Here is a 17,700-nt window from a genome sequence, read left to right on the forward strand (position 1 = left end):
AATGGAAAATATATTCTCGGGTGAGAATTAACAACAACGAAAGATCTCAGTTGTGTACATGTTACAACAGAGGTGCCCCAATGATGTCTAGGATAGATGCCCCAGATTGCTTTAACTCACTTTCTCCTAAACTCCTTGGAAACACAAAAAACTGAGCAGCTGAAGACAGCAATTCCCGGAATCTCTGGCAGCAGATTCAGTGTGTGAGTCTGGTAGAGGGAAGTGGTTTTGTGAGGTGCATGTTGTGCCTCCCTCAGCCCTCAGGGCCATGGAGCTGGCGGTCCTGGGCTTTTGCTACAGAGGCTGCAGAGGGGCTGTGACCAGAGACCAATACAATGTGTCCACATACCAGGTTTTCATCAGGGAATTAGCAGCAGCTTTCTTAGGGAGGCACATGCCCAGTCTTGCCCTTGGAGATCATTCTGGAAGCTGCAACTTCAGTCTGCTTCCAAATACGTGAACCGAGGATTGTAATTTTTAAATTCTATGTTCCTGATATTAAAAAAAAACAAACAAACAAAGCAAAACAAACCCGGTGAACATGTCAGTGCCCATCACATTTCATTTGGACCAAGAACCAAGAACTTTGGGCTTCTCAAAACGCCATCAGTGTGCAAGGCCCAAAGGAGGCAGCTTGTTTTGATGTGATCACGTACAACCCCAACGGGATTTTGACTCCTACTGGGGCTGGAACATGAAAATGTTATTCTTTGTCTTATATTTGCACTGGGAGCAAAGCCAATTCCTGGCTCCCTGCTGTTGGATGTTCTTTCTTGTATTTGTGACAACACTGGACGTTGCTGTGATAAGCTCTGTGTCTCTGTGTGCTGTTTAAAGTGATCACAGGGAGGTCTGGCTTCTCTGTCTGGGGCATGCTGAGGACATCGACCCTAAATGACAACAGCTTCCCCAAATGAAACCAAAGTTTTCTCTAAATAAGTTACTTACTGGTTTTTCACTTTCAGGCATTGCCTAATCTAAGGTCATCCCTCTTGGAAGATGAGGACTCAGCTTCTTTCCTTCTCATCCCCAACACACACACACACACACACACACACACACACACACACACACACCATCCTGTTTCTCCAGTATTTTTCTGAAGACCAATATTTAGTGTAGACTTTATTGTGTCTGTTTAATGTTTTTCACATTTGAGCCAACTAACCGATTTCTTTACATTTGAATCTCTCAGGTACATCAGAAATGGAGGAACTTCCTTCTGTGGGGTTGGGGAGGCCCTACTCAATAGACACGCTTAATTACAAAAACAGAGTAGAAAAAGCCAAAAAGTCTTCCACATCCCTTCACAGTCCCTCCAGGTCACCTTGGGGTGGTGCTGCCCTCTGGTGGTCACATTACAAATTGCACCTCCCAATAGAGTCAAGTCCTTTTCCACCCAGAGCTGCTCTTACCAGCAGAACCAGGAAAAGTCAGTGTCAAGTGAAAATGCAGGACTCTTTGTTCAAAAATCATTATAAATTTCAGGACGGCGAAAGCAGGTTATTAAACTTACTGCAGTCCCTTCTAAGTGACTTGCATAGATTGGGAGACCATGAAGCCGTCCCTCACTACCAGGGCAAATGGATGTGTTCATTCACCAAGTCAATTCCACGCCAAGCTCAAGTCATAAAAAAATAGACCTAGTTAATGTCATCCTTAGGGGTGAAAACTAGAGGCTTTCCCTCTAAAGATGAACAAAACTGCAAGTTTTCTAAACGCCTCCGTAAGACACGTGTGCTCTGAAGGGTGGAAGTGGATGCCCGCTGATGTTGATGCTCTAACACAATGACGTCAGTGATGACAGTGGTGGCAGGGCCAGGATCAGCTCCAGTGATCCGCAGTGTAAGTAAAGCATGAGCTGTAGGGGCACCACATCTGCGACCATTCAGGGATCTGCCACATCTATGAGGCTTTTATGGCTCCAATAGTCTGGGCCATGCTGGACGTACCTCCAGAGTAAAGGACAAGTTACTGCACTTGTACCTCCATCTAGCCCATGCTAGAAGAATGAACGGTGCTTTGTGAAGCCTCTGGTGAGACCTAATGAGAAAACCACATGCAGACTCGTAGGGTTTAGAGCAAGGCCATATCTTCTACAGCAATGGAGCAAGAGCTCCTGACTGGCTCCTGGGCCTGAGGAGAGTCTGAACGTGGGCTGTAAGGTGACCAGGTAGGCAGAACTGCTCATCATGACTTGGGTTCTATCACACCCACCAACAGAAGGTCAGGCGGAGAGGGCAGCATCCATCACATATGGAAGTAACACATCCTGAATTAGACAAGGACATGTGGCCAAGACCATGGGCACCTACCACTCCAGCCCTGTGACCTGCCACATAGCTCCCACCTGAATCACAGAAAATTCACTCTGACTAGTCAACAGAGAAGGAAAAGGGTCCACTCATTCGACCTTTATCTCAGCCCTCAATCCCCCCCTTACACACACACACACACACACACACACACACACACACACACACCATTGACCACTCTCTTATCTGTCCCCAGGTTACTAGTCAGACTTACTCACTGACACCCAAATCTCCTGGGACTTGGCTAACTTGTTGACTCATCTGAGGCACGTCTTGGGCAACGGGGGTGAGATTTGGCTTTTCCTGGCTCTCCCAGGCCATGTGGAAACTGCTGCCCCAGACCACCCTTTGGGAGCCTGCTGCACACGCCTCTACTCGTCAGACCTGAAGACTGGACACCTCTGACCCGCAAGTTTGGTCCTCACCCCCAAGCCTGCCTTGCATTCCCCACCTTCTCCAGGCTCTGTTTCGTTTCTGCCCCTTTTCTAGTCTAACTACCTTGGTCTCTAACTCCCTTCTTCACTCAGATCTTTCAACTCCCTGTCCTCATGTTCTGCATTCATGGTGTCCCCTTCCTACAATCCCTCATCGCTCTCCAGACTCCTTGCTCCCTACAAGATGCTCATCCCTTTCTCCCCTGTGTTTCCTGTTTCATGTCTCCTGTCCCATGTTTCCTGCCAGCTTGTACACACCTGTTGTTCCCTCGTGTCCCAATGTCAGAGAGCACGAATCAGAGTGTTTAAAAACTTTGTCCTTTCCCCTCCACCCTGTGTCTCACTCCTGATGCCCATCCAAATCTGGGAGAATGGCACCCCACTCCACCACACCAGCTCCAGTGGTTCCTACCTCAACAAGTAGGTCTTCCCCTCACTCATATTTCTTAGCCCCGTTCTGAGACCCCACAAAAGAGCCCTCCTGCATGGTACCCTAGGTCCCACTGAACCCATATAATGCCTAATAGCCCCCAAAGCCACAGGCCTTACAATTTCTTATTTTAATTCTGAGAAGACCCATTTCTTCATACCCCCCACCTCCTTGCCCACCTCTGCTTACCTACAACTCACCCCTGGTTGGGTCTCCAAGGATTTCAGCCAAATACCCCAGAGGCCACAGGGAGTAGGAAAGAAAACAGAACCAGAGGAGAGATTTGTTTCCATTTCCCAGGTTCTGGTTGTTGACTCTCTAAGGACAGGCACGTGGGGTTTGTAAAATCAACAAAGAAATCAAAGAATGAGGACACAAATGTCTGGCTTGAGCTCCAGGTCACAGAGGGCCAGAAACAGGGTCGGCCGGTGCAGGCCTGTGGGTGGAGGACGTGACTGGGGAACTGCATGTTTACTGGAGTTGTTGAGTTTCACGACAGAGTATCTTTTAAAACCTCTGTGATCTTATTCTTGGAACACGCAGTGAAAACACATGTAGAATGAGAACACTGTTCACACTGCCACGTCCTCTCAAATAATGGCCCCTCTGAGGCAACCTGAGGCACCAGAAGGATCTGGGCAGTCAGGTTGTCTCCTGCTGTGGACGCCCAGTCAGGAGGAAGGCAGGAAAACTGGGAATATGTATTTTAAAGAAATTGGGCCCTAGCCGGTTTGGCTCAGTGGATAGAAAACGTCGGCCTGCAGACTGAAAGGTCCAGGTTCGATTCCGGTGAAGGGCATGTACCTTGGTTGCAGGCACATCCCCAGTAGAAGGTGTGCAGGAGGCAGCTGGTTAATGTTTCTCTCTCATCAATGTTTCTAACTCTCTATCCCTCTCCCTGCCTCTCTGTAAAAAAAAAAATCATTAAAACATATTTTAAAAAATAAAGAAATTGGAATATTTGAAGATATGGGAACGATGGACACTGATTCAGCTAATTAGGTGATTTCAAAGTAAAACATGCACTGGGCAAATTGAAAGAAGCAAGACAGACTCTATTAAAGACCATGCAATAGGGTTGTGAGACTGAACTCAACACCCCAGCAACAAAATGCTGGGGAAAAAATTAAGAACAGAAGCAGGATCATAGGCATCTGTGTTTGCTAACTGGCTTTACACATACAAAAAAAGAAAACTTCTTATGAAATCCTGACAGGAGGTTACCTCTAGGTTGTAAAGGTCCTCACCCAAGTTAGACTCTTACCTTTCTCAGAGACTGGGACACAGGGACGCCAGGAGAATTACATTTTAATGGATGAGGCCAGGTCCTTGAGACAGATATTCTCTGGGTCATGACACTGGCAAAAAGTTTTTAAGGAGACTTATGTATATTTCAAAAGGGCACAGAAAAAATCTGCAATTGCAAGTTGCAATTTACATTTATAAAGGAAGTGCTCTAAAAAATATAGAGATCAGAGACCTGTAGTCAGGAAGAGCCTGTCTGAGGGAACACTAAGGCCTCAGGGTCATAACAAAACTGCTTTCTGCAGAGTTGAAGGAAACACAACTAAATTTCATTCAGCCAAGACCTGGTTTGCATCTCCACCAGCTACTGCAATTTATAAAGAGGTGCAATTCCCAGCCATTTATAAACAGATGCAAAATAGCTGACAGACCCTGAACACAGTCAGTATCTGATCTCCCAGAAGGCTGTGCTTTCCATGAAGACTTTACATTTCTCTCTACAGTCACCTTCCCTTTGAGGAAATGACATCTCCAAGGAAGAAGAGTACTCTTGATCCTACATCATGGCTGATGTCACTGGATTTGGCCTGATTAGTGACCTAAGTGCAGAGGAACTGACATTTACCTAATAGTTTGCTCTGATGCAGGTGTTTCTATGAAACCTAAGATGGGACTTTTAACAGCCTCTTGAGGTTAGGAATCCTCATCCTCATGCTTCACTTGCAGTCTCTCTAGCATTGGGGGATGCCCTCTTCTCCAAGAGATTCCAAAATTCTCTTCATTTCAAACTTAGCTCCATAAAGGGTGAGGTCATTTCTAATTCTGTGTGTATCTCACTGAACTAGGACATTTGAGCCAAAGCCTTGGTTGTATTAGCAACATTTCCAATTATATACTATTAACAAGGAGAATAGAGTCGCATTTAAGTCTATTGTCATTAAAACAAAAATACCCAAGAAAACTTAAGAAATTTTGGGGGGAGAAGTCAAACAGGGAGAAAAAAAGATCAGTGTTGCTACCAACATGGGTGTCCTTCTGTGTATTTCTGTTGTCCACAACAGTTTCCAGGCACCCTCATCTGGCCCCCCTGAAAGAGGGACAGAGCTCAAATTCCTGTGACCTCATCACATACTACCACCAGTCATCACACAGCCACTGACCATCCTCTGAGGGACTCAGTGTCACCTCTACTGTGGAGATGGTGCAACTAAAACAAATCAGAGGTGTGATCTGGTGTGGAAGGTGACCTTAATAAAAAATAATGACAAAGTCAGCTCTGATTTTTGTGTATTTATTGACTCAATGTAAGTCTTCTAAGGACCTTCCACCCTCACAACAAATCTATTTAAAGAGTGCAAAAAATTATTCAGAGTTTAGTAACCTATAGGAGAGGAGGAGGGTCACTTATATTTTACATCCAGCTCAACCGGCGCACTTTCAGCGGAACTGATGGGGTTGGACACTTCACACTGGTAGTTCCCAGCATCCTGCCTCCTGACGGGGTCTATGGTGAGGGTTCTGTTCTTCCAGGACAGATTCATCCGCTCCGTCAGCCGCAGATTCATGCCATTGAAGAACCACTGGGTGGAGACTGCATTTGTGTAGCAGGTCAGGACCACGGAATCCTTATGCTCCGTGACTGTGGTGTTGCTGGCTAGGAGGGTGGGCACTCTCACAGGCTCTGCAGAGACACAGAGGGTATGACTATTGAGAGTGAGCTAGGGGCCTGGAGCCACACAAATAAATCAGACCTCTCAGGCTCTCACTGCCCAGTGTAAGGTCACCAGAGGATAGTCCTGGCCTCTGCAGAAGGACCACTGTCTTTGATCAGGTGACAATGTGTTAGGAAGACTGCACCTCCTCTCTGACCCCAGATCACACCAGGGTGACCCCTGACCTGTTCCCACAGACATCTCTGTAGTATCAGCACATGAAACCCTTTCCAGCCCAATAACCTCATCATAAAGATAAAACTTTCATGAGCTTTTATTGATTTTTTCCTAAAACTTTGACTTTAAATATGATCAGGTCCCACTTTTCATGTAAACTTCCATGTATGTTGGAGAATGTGGGTTTACCATATCTGTCCATCTCTGAGGCCAAGGGAACTTTACAGAAAGTTTTAAAAAAAGCATTTACCCTTTGTTAAATAATTCATTAGGCAATAAAGATGGCCCACCCCAGTCTTCATGACCTTGGATTGGAAGAAGTTCCATCTAAAGGATTCCTCAATCTGAACAGGACTTTATTTCCTGGCCAGCACATTGAATAGCACCATGAACAAAATTGCTAGAGAAGTGGTTATTAAATTAACAAGAGATGGTAGAAATATAAAGAAACTTCTCGATATTGTCAAGGCCACGCATGAAAGCCCACAGCTTACATAATACTCCATGGAGATACTTGGAAAATGTTACTAAGATCATGAACAAGACAAGATGCTACTTTCCCCAATTTTCAACATAGTAATGGAAGTCCTGGCCAGAAAAAATAGGCAGGAAGATAAAATAAGAGGTATCCAAATTGAAAAAAAAAGAAAATAATCTTTTAAGAAAGACAACATAACCTTACATGGAGAAAACCTTGAAGATTAAGGCACACGCATGCGCGCGCACACACACACGCACACAATTTGTTAGAAAGAATAAATAAGGCAAAGTTACAGGAGACAAAAATCAACACTCAGCATCATTTCTACTTGTTTGCAACAAAAATGTACAATCCCAAAACGGATTAAGAAAACAGTTCCCTTTACAATAGCATCAGAAAGAATGGAATACTTAGGATTAAACTTAATAAAAAGGAAAATGTATATACTGAACATTACCAAATGTTTCTGGAAGAAAGTAAAGAAGAAACAAATACATTAAAAGACATCCATGTGCATGGATTGGAAGACTCCCACTTATCTATATATTTGACACAATCCTTATAAAAACTCCACTGACTTTTTTGTAGAAATAGAAAAATACATCCTAGAATACAAGTGGAATTTCAGTGGACCCCAAATGGTTGCAACAATTTTACAGAAGAAGAATGAAATTGGAGGTTTCATACTTTCTACTTTGAAAGCTTACTACAGAGCTAAAGTAACTAAAATAGTGTGCCAGTGGCACAAAAACTTCTATTCACCAAAAGACACAAGCAAATGGTTTGGATGAAGAGAGGACAGTCTTTTCAACAAATGGTGTTGAATATTCATATCCACATGCAAAACAAATGCAGTGGACTGTTGCTTATACCAGACACAAAAATTCAGTCAAAATGGATGGAATCCTAAATGTGAGACCTAAAATTATAAAACTCTTAGGGGGAAGCATTATGACATGGATTTGGCAATGATTTCTTAAACATGACACTAATAACACAGGCAAAAAAATTAGATAAATTGAATTTTGTTAAAATGAAAACATTTGTTCATCAAGGGACAAAATAAACAGTGAAAAGTGACCTATGGAATGAAATAAAATATTTTGAAAATCATACATAAGATGAGGGATTAATATCTAGAATATACAAAGAACTCATACAATAAAACAACAACAGAACCAAATAACCTGATTTAAAAATAGGCAAAGCACTTGAATAGACATTTCTCCAGAGAAGATACACAAATGGCCACCAAACACAGGAAAAGATGCTCAACATCACTATCACACAAAAACGCAAATCAAAACTCTCAGGGTTGGAGTTGTTGCTTGTGATGTTGGGTGTGGGTACCTGACTGTGCAGGTGACAGAGAGAACACTGCCAGGTGTGGTACCTTTGAGTCCCCCAAAGGCTTCTTCAATCAGAGCTGGACCTCTCACCTCTCAGCCAACATGAGTCCTTAAAAGAATATGGCAGATCTGTGTATTACAAGACAAATGCATGAGGGTCTGAGTGCTCAGGGAATGTAAGGCCTCCAGCTCTGTGAATGGGAGAAAGCACAGGCTTTCTCAGGTGACAGTTAAGTATCAGGGTTTGGTCATGGAAAGACATAAGACTGGGAGCCAGAGACCACCCCAGATTTCTTCTGGATTTTCACAGACGAGCTGACTGCCTGGCTGACAGGAGACCATTCCTTCCAGCTGCACATACCTCCACTGTCCAGCTGAAGTGTGTTTCTATGAAACACCATTTTCAGGACATTCTACAGCCTGGGCTTTGAGGAGAAATAACACATGGGGACCAGGAGCAACCCCATGGTCAGTTGACTACTCAGGCCCCTGGGCCAAGAGGTTGAGCAGGCCTTCCCAGGTAAGAGTGACTGACATGAGCCAGTGAGCCAGTAAGTCATACAGAGCAGAGTCTGAGGAATGAGCTAGAAAAGAGTGAGCACAGGCTAAAGCTTGGTCATTAAAGTCATTCTCCCTCTGCTGAGGGCAGATACAGAAAGGGTGAGGGACGGCAATAGAGTAGCATGGACTTGCTGATATTCTGACCCTTGTGAACCATTTGTGTTTGGTGGTTATGAAATATAAATTTGGAAATAATTTAAAATCTTCCATATGTGAAAATTATTATTAATACTCCAATTGTTGGAAGGACTATCTCTCTAAAGGGCAGCAAAGGATCCGAGACATGGGGCAGGGACAGGGGGTTTGTCCTTTGTGGCCAGAATTTTAAGGACTCTGCATCCAGGTTCCAGTTCCTGAAGAGATTTTGGATCATTTATTTATTCATTGATTCAATCACCATTTATTTCAGGCGTCCTCAAACTACGGCCCGCGGGCCACATGCAGGTGTTTTTGCCATTTTGTTTTTTTTTACTTCAAAATAAGATATGTGCAGTGTGCATAGGAATTTGTTCATAGTTTTTTTTAAACTATAGTCCGGCCCTCCAACGGTCTGAGGGACAGTGAACTGGCCCCCTGTTTAAGAAGTTTGAGGACCCCTGATATTTCTTCCTAATTCATCAAAAGAAACAGAGTGTTACATGATGGTCCCTGAACTGGTGTAGAGTGAGGAGAGAGCAGGCAAAGTCCTTTCTTTTCTATCCAGTGGGAGTGACACCTTCACACAGGAAACAAATAAGTGGTTTCAAGTTCAGTGCAGGGAGGAAGTGCAGGGAGGAGTGGATCAGCCACCTGAGGGGAAGGCCTGGGTGTTCCCAGCACTGACTCTGACTGTTACTGCAGGTTATTCAGTTTTAGCATAAAAACAGATTAATTCTCCATTTCCTTTCCTTCCCCAGACCAGAATCTCTCCCTTCGAGCTAGGAGTCCTGGCCTAAGAAGAAAGGATCTGAACCAATGGTTGGTCTAGCGATCCACAGACACCTAACAGGCCCCGGGGCGGAGGAGAGGACAGGGATCTGGCTGCAGACAGACCTCAGCTGACTCTGATCAGCTGCTCATGGTCTGTGGGATTCTGTTTTAGTGACTGTGTCTACCTGTGCCTCGGTTTCTTTTCAGTGAAGGAGGATAGATATTTGACTGCCCGGTTGTCAGTGTATTAATCATGAAATATTCACAGTATCTAACTAAAGATGCTCTAATAAGAGGTATCTCTTCTTGATCAACTCTAAGAGAGAATCCCCTGGGCTGGTCCCTGGTGGGTGAGGAGCTGCCAGGACCATCTTTTCTCCTCTGTTCCTCCCTGGGGATACTTACCTTTCGCTTCACTCTCCTAAGTCCCCCAGAATAGTCGTCTAATGACCCGGGGACCTTATCTAGCTGTGCTCTTCACACATAGCCTCAGGCGAAGGACCAGACTCCATTTCTGCCCAGATGTAGCTTTTTGGGCTGAGCCCTGGCGGATGACCAGCTCAGAAGCCTTGTGCTTCGGACACTCAGGAACCCATTGATCTCTGTCAGCCCTTCCCAGGAGCTCAAACCCAACCTGGCACACACTCCCCAGGGTCCTTGGAGTCAGGAGCTCTAGGAGAAGGGCCTGCGAAGGGGCTTCCTGAGCTGAGTTTCTCTATGAGGATTCCAGGAAGCTCCTCAGGCCAGGCTCTGACCGAGTCCTGCAGGGTCTTTCTCAGGGTCATGGTCATGGGGAGGGGCCCAGGGATCCAGACTGAGACTGGTCTCCCTCTGCTGAGTCTCTCCCATCAGACTGGCCCTTCTCTCTGGGGAGAACGTCTGCAGGACAGGAATCCAGGAAGGGAACTCCGACCTTAGGAAGTTTGTCTCCACTGTGTGTGTCCTGCACTAAATGCCCAAACCCAACCTGGGACATGATGCAGAGGGGGATGGAGGAGAGTCCAGGGCTGCCAGTCCTGTGTGTGAGGTAAAATTCACCCACAAAACACCCAGAAGTCAGAAAGCAATCACTCACGGTATACACGGAGCCATCCAAATCCTATTTCTTTTTTTGAATTTCGAAGGAAGGCTACTACGGTGTAGTATCCTGTGTCCCTCCGTGTGGCCCTCTTTAACAGCATGGATCCATCACTGTTCACTTTCTCTCGACCGCTGTATGCAGGCCCCAGTGCTTGTACTGTTAACTCCCTTACAATAGATGCAATATTCCGATGGGACCTCACCCCTTCCCCCCTGTACCACCGAAAGCCCACAGCATCCGGAGGCTTGTTGCGGATACGCAGAACCACGTCCTTCCCTTCGGCAGCATTGGTCGGCACAATAGAGAGCTGTGCAGTGGTGGGCGGGCTCCAGAAGGTTAAGAGTGAGACTAGAAGAGAAAAGAGAAATGGTTCAATATTTGGATCTATGTATTGGAATGGAAAGATGAGGCCCTTTACACCGAGCAAGTCTCTTCATCTCTTCATCTCTTTGCCTTTGTCTGTGTGTGGCGCCCATGGCCAAGGTCAGCAGCGTGGCCACCAATACGTCAGCGCCTCTGAACCTGTTATTTTTATAGGTTTGTTTTGAATACTCTTCCCCAGGTGTCTGCCTGGCTCACCTTCTCACTGCCCTAAGACCCCTGATGACCTCAGAATGTCCCTGGGAGACACCTGTGGTGACCACCTCCTCTAAAAGCCCGGTGTCTCCACTTTCTGACCTGTCCCTGTTCTGTTCTCCTCATGGCATTTGTGGGGACCTGACATCACATCTAGATCTTTCCTTGGTGTATCCTCTCCCTAGAAGGTGAGCTCCATGGGGGAAAGGGGCTGGTCTGCTCTGTTGTACCCCCAGGGCCTGCAGCAGGCTGAATGCCTGTGGGTGAATGAATGAGTCCCTGGGTCCTGCACCCCCTGGGGTACATGTGCCCATTCCTGAGGTTGGTGGTAAAGACAATGCTTATCGCCCCTGGTGGAGTTTTTCTGGTGCTTCCTCACATAAATTGTTATTATTATAATCAGTTTACAAAATTCAACCCTCAGTAAGGAACAACTTAAGAAATGAACAGCAATCGAGGTTTTCCTGCCCTCCACTGCTTCCAGATCCTGAGATGTTGTTGTTGTTGAACTCCCTCCCCCATCCTACTCTGCGCCCCTGCCCTTTCCCTTCAGGTCCAAATATCAGCCTCCCTTGACTCCCAGAGGCTGTCCTCCCCAGGGGATCTTAACCAGTCTATCCCCCATCCTCCCGCCCACCCCCAGAAATTGTCCCCTCCTTACTGGCCAGCAGGAGCCCCTGCCAGGGGACAAGCCCTCTGTGAGCAGAGGCTGAAGGGGACTCCATGGTGACTGCTGCCTTCTCTGTCTCTCCCTCTGTGGGAGGAGCTTGGGCTCCAGTAGGGCTCACAAGCACTGCTCTCCGGACGGGTGGGATCTGCCGTCTCTCCTCCCCATGTGCTGAGCCTCCTCCTGGGGCGAGGTTACTTCCCTCCTCACGTGGGCCAGGGTGGGGTCTGTGCTTAGGAAGCTCACTCTCCCTCCCCTCTTTCCTGTCACCCCGTCTCCTCCTTGCAGTTTACCTTTACTCTATATTTCAGTTCCCTGGGAATTGCTGAGGCCTTTGAACACACACACACACACACACACACACACACACACACACACACACACCCCACACTCGCACACACAGGCACACGGCATCCAGAAAAGCACCAGCCTGGGGCGTCCAGTTCCTGGTCACTCTCCCTGGCTCCCTGGCAGGTGCACAGTAGCCTCCCCCACAGCCCTCTCTCTTTTACATTTGACTTTTCTCCTCAGAGAAGGAGTTCTGGGGCCACCTCAGGAAAATTGTCACAGGGGTGTCACCATTGCTGTGCATTGGATCTCCTGTGAAACTTTGTAAAGACTGCGATGCCCAGTTAACATCTTAAAAAGGCTGCATCAGCCTCGACATGGTCCCGTTTACCAAAAAGGTTGTGGGTTCGATTCCTGGTCACAACACATACTTAGGTTGCAAGCTTGATCCCTGGTTGGGGCAACAAATCTCTCTTTCTCTCTCTCTCTCTCTCTCTCTCTCTCTCTCTCTCTCTCTCTCTCTCCCCTCAATCTAAAATCAATAAATGCTGTTCAGCAGCTGTCCAGCTAACATAGATGCCCTGCCAGAGGGAGACCCTATGATGTGGGGTGGGACTCCCCTCCCCCGCTCCTGTGCACAGGGAGGGTCTCCACATCCTGTTAAAATGCATATTCTGACTCAGCAGGTGTGCAGTGGACCAGAGACTCTGCATCTGACAAGCTCTCAGGGGAGGTGGGTCTTACTGGCCTGTGGAGCCCACTTGCAACAGCAAAGCTGATGGGGGCACATGTCCTCCTTGGAGGATGACCACCTCACCCCAGAATTGGCCTGTGCTGTGTCTTGGCCTTGGGTCTGTCAGCACCACACCGAGAGCCCCACGGGCCCTAAACTGGGGATTATTTCTGGTTGTGACGCAGAAACCCAGCTGGGTACCAGGTCTTCCCCATGTTCTCAAATGTGCTGGGAAGATGGGATTTCCTCCCAGCAGGAAGGCCACAGAGGTGACTCTGGGGGTGTCAAGCTGGATGGTGATGGCAGAGGGATCCCTCCTTCATCTCGGGCTGTCACCAGCCTGGCCTTTGCTTCCAGGGACAGAGACTCGGGACTGGATGTCTCAGAAGGACCTGCTGTTCCTGAGTGTGAAGGGGATGGTGTCCTGTTTGTCTTGGGAGAAGAAGATGGTGGTGGGAGTTCATGTGCTGTGGGCTCCCAGGTATGTGGGGAATGATTTCAAGGAGACCCTCCCTCTCTATTTCTGTTGGCTGAGCCTGTCCATGTGCTCCCTGATTGTTGGGGCAGCCTCTGGCCTCTGCCTGGGAGACTTGCTTGTGGTCCCCTCTCCTTGCCCATTGGTGGTGCCAGGCATGGGGTGGGGAGCAGCACAAAGCCCCTGAGAGAGCAGGAGCTCCTAGACCCCGTCAAAATAGGAAACATCCAAACCCGTGGAGAATTTTTATGAATTCATTTGAGCCACACTGAGATCATAGGCTTGTTAACAGGATCTCAAATGGCCATTTTGCAGCTTATTTTATACACTAGAGGCCTGATGCATGAAGATTCGTGCAAGAATAGGCCTTCCTTCCTCTGGCTGGTGGCAACCGAGACCTGGACCTTCGCTCTGGCTGCTGTCTTCCATCTTCACATGCTGCCCAGAGGCCAGGAGCGGCCAGGGCAGGGCAGAACACAAGCATCCTGGCCTGTCTGCCGTCATCTTTGTCACGTTGATTTGCATATTCCCTCCTTATTGGCTGTGGGTGCCACCATCTCAGTTGCGACATGATGGTCAATTTGAATATTCCATCTTTATTAGATAGGATTATAATCAAAGGAGAAAATGAAAATAATTGGATGAAATCCATTAGGAGGTTAGAGAAAGTATAGTGAGGAAATCCCTAGAATTAACAAAAGGCAAAAGGGAGAACATATTGTTTTTTACATTGGTGGGTCCAGGATAATTAACATTTACAGCATGTAGAGAGGTTATGCAAGGAACCAGGTAACATAAGGAGTCTGTGGTCTTGTATGCTGGTCCCAGAGTTGGTGCCTTCAAATTGTCTTGCAAAGAAAAAATTACTTTGATGTGTCAACGCTATGTTATCCAAGATGCATAGAACGGGGAACAGGGCTCACTTAAGGTAAATAAAGTCTGACCTTTGCTAAAGAAGCTGTAGGCCTGGGACATGATGACCTGCCATCACCTGCCCAGTTAGGCATTTGTGATCAGACCACACTGTGCAGTTACTTTTGGTCACTGAGCTTGTCAGACCTGCCATGTGACCCACTGGCCTTGTCAGGCTTATTTTATAGCCCCCCTTTTTATTCAGGCCCTAGAAGTGGCAGGTAGAATGGAGCAGGCATGAGGGTGGGGTCCAAAAGGGCCTGTGGGAGCAAGGGATGGAAATCAGGCTCCTTCTCCAGCTCCTTAGGCAAAGCCAGGTTCATGTGTGAATTCCCTGTGTTGTCTGTGTGTCTAAATGTCGCCCTCTGGAGAGCAAAAGGAGACCTGCAGCCAATGTCAGGTGCTGCACCAGGGATGCTGACCAGAGGGTAGGAGATGATCCTGACACCTGGGCAGAGGTGGGCTCTGGCCTTCAAGCTGAAAGGTCAGTCATTTGGGGCCCAGTCACTGTAGGTTTCATGCCTCCTGACTCCATCCCAGAGCAGGGTGAGCCCAGTGAGAGGACAGGCATTGTCCAGAGCATTATGAGTCCAGTGTCATGAGAACTGTCTCCTCTGGTGGATGTGCTGTTTCAGGAGGACCTCTCTGCCCCAAAAATTTCAAAGGAAGAGCCTGTTGAGGTCTCTTCTGAGGCTTTTAGTAGAGTGTCTCGAACTTGGAGGGCTGATCCCCCAAATTCCCTGTGTGTATCCATCGTAGCATTGGGGTGTTGCATCCAAGTCATCTGTGACCCTGTCCGTCATCTGCTGTAGGCCTCCCTGCATGGCTTGGAGCTGGAGTAGCTCAGGTGAAGACTTCATCAGGGAAGCCTGTGGGTTCTTGTTAGGGAATGGGAGGCCCCCATGAAACCCTCAGCCCCTCTGAGATGGAAGCAACCACAGATCCTGGGTTTTCCTGTCCCATCCTGTACAGGAAGTCTCCCAGGACACCATGGGCTGATGAGATGTCTTTAGAGATGACAGGCAGGTGTACCACAATCCAGGGACCTTGGGTGTAGGGAGTTATCCCCTAATTCCTTTGAGTTCAGGGTGGGCACCCTCCTCCCCTAGTAGTAACTCTACTGGGGTGGAGGAACCAGGTGTCTGCTAGGTCAGGGATCTGATAACAGTGAGAGGTTGGACTTCCTTTAGTCCCTTAAAATCACAACGTTCCCTATATCCACCTTGTGAGTGACCCATAATCTACCCAAGGGTCTGTCCTCCCTCCTGGTTGTAAGTAGGATAAAGACCCAACCCTGGCCCTAGCCGGTTTTGCTCAGTGGATAGAGCATCAGCCTTTGGACTGAAGGGTCCTGGGTTCGAATCCTGGTCAGGGCACATACCTAGGTTGCGGGCTTGATCCCCAGTGTGGAGTGTGCAGGAGGCAGCCGATCAATGATTCTCTTTCATCATTGATGTTTCTATCTCTCTCTCCCGCTCTGAAATAAATTAAAATATATATTTTAAAAAAGACCCAACCTGGGACATCCCCAGGCACTTGCTGGCCTTCTCCCAGGCTGACAGCAATGCCTTCGTGTTGATAAGAAACATGCTCCCATTGCAAGTGTCACACAGATGATAGGCTTCCATTGTGTGGTTTCCCTCATCCATTTAATGAGTGTTTACTGAGCATCTGCTATCAAAGGGTAGTCTGCAAGGCACTAAAGAGCCTGGGACAGAAAGTAAACCAACCGCATAGCTCTGTGTCCTGTTTATTTCTGCTGACATGTTCTTCATTGCAAGTCTTTCTCAACCAAAGCACTGAGTTGCTTGACCTTCTGGTAGAATCTCCCTGTCTTGTGCAGACCAGCCCTTTGAGGAGCGCTAATGTGGGGTTTTGTGGGCTGTGGAGAAGACTTTGGATATTGGTGTGATTGAGGTATGAGTGACGTGACAGAAGGTCTTTGAAAAGGAAAAGGATGACCTGACTTGGGTTTTTAAATAATTCATCTGTAAGGATTCACAGGTCCTACTCTGGGGAGATGGCTATAACATGGGTCTAGGAGGCAGCAGGAAGACCAGTTAGGAACTGTTATAATAACCTCAAGTAGGAGTGATGGTGGCTTGTACCTGAGTGTTTGTGTTCTATCTATACTGTGTAGACCGACTGCAGGTGTGCCGATGGATCAGAGAGCAAGAGAGGCATTAAGAATAATGCCAATATTTCTTACTTGAGCACCTGGGATGATGGTGTTGACCTTGACGGAGAAGAGGAAGACTTTGGGAGGGTCAGGTTGGCTGTTGAGGAGAATAAAGATCTTGGTTTTTGCACATATTACATTAGAGATTTCCCAATGATGCCTAGGAGAGTTGCCCCTGATTGGTTTAACTTATTATCTTCCAAAGCCCTTGGAAAACACACAAAAAACTGAGACGTGGAAGACAGCAATTCCTGAAATCTCTGACAACACATTCAATGTGTAAGTCTGGAGGAGGGAAGTGGTTTTGTGAGGTGCCCGTTGTGGACTCAGGGCCACAGGGCTGGTGGGTCTTAGGCTATTGCTATAGAGGCTGCAGAGGGGGTGTGGCTCAAGAGCAACACAGTGTGTCCATTTCCCAGTTTTTTTCATCCAGGAAGTAGCAGCAGTTTTCTTAGTGAGGCTAATCCCCAGTCCTGCCCTTGGAGATCGTTCTGGAAGCTCCCACTTCAGTCTGCTTCCAAATACATAAGTAAAAAAATATATAACTTCAGTTAAATAAATAACACTTTTCTAAAGAAAACACAGACCATTTACAGACTGGTGATGATAGGAGGTTCATACACCGAGAATTAATATTTTAAAATTCTATATTCCTGATATGGAAAAAACAAACAAAGCTAACACAGAAACAAACACAGGACAATGTTCATCTTACATAATTTGGACAAAGAGGCAAAAAGTTTGGGCTCCTTGGGCATATCGTAATCAGTGTGCAAGGCCCAGAGGAGGCATATTGTTTTGATGTGATCACGTACAACCCCAAGGAGATTTTTAACTCCCACTGTGGCTGGAACATGAAATCGTTATTCTTTGTCTTATATTTACACTGGGAACAAAGCCAGTTCCTGACTCCCTCCTGTTGGATGTTCTTTCTTGTATTTGTGACTGGATGTTGCTGTGATAAGGTCTGTGTCTCTGCGTGTTCTCTTCAAAGTGATCACAGGGAGGTTCTTGTTTCTCTGTCTGGGGCACGCTGAGGACAACTGTTCCAAACAGTGGCAGCTTCCCCAGTGGAACCAAAGTCATCGCTGAATAACATGCTTTGAGGCTACTTACTGGTTTTTCAATTTTAGGCATTATCTAGTCTAAGGTTTTTTTCTCTTAGAATATGAGGAT

The 17,700-nt window shown here is 46.9% G+C and overlaps 1 protein-coding gene across 1 annotated transcript; it reads right to left on the reverse strand.

Annotated features, from left to right (window-relative positions):
- Nucleotides 1–5,818: 5,818 nt before the first annotated feature.
- On the reverse strand, nucleotides 5,819–11,995 carry LOC307092523 (cell adhesion molecule CEACAM21-like; the record flags this gene model as incomplete). Its single annotated transcript, XM_079759796.1, has 3 exons — nucleotides 5,819–6,105; nucleotides 10,689–11,042; nucleotides 11,932–11,995. 3 exons carry the CDS (start codon nucleotides 11,993–11,995, stop codon nucleotides 5,825–5,827), a joined length of 699 nt encoding a protein of 232 aa, XP_079615922.1. The 3' UTR covers nucleotides 5,819–5,824.
- Nucleotides 11,996–17,700: the final 5,705 nt, after the last annotated feature.

Source organism: Cnephaeus nilssonii, assembly GCF_951640355.1.
Source record: "Cnephaeus nilssonii genome assembly, chromosome: 20".
NCBI classification, from domain to species: Eukaryota; Metazoa; Chordata; class Mammalia; order Chiroptera; family Vespertilionidae; genus Cnephaeus; species Cnephaeus nilssonii.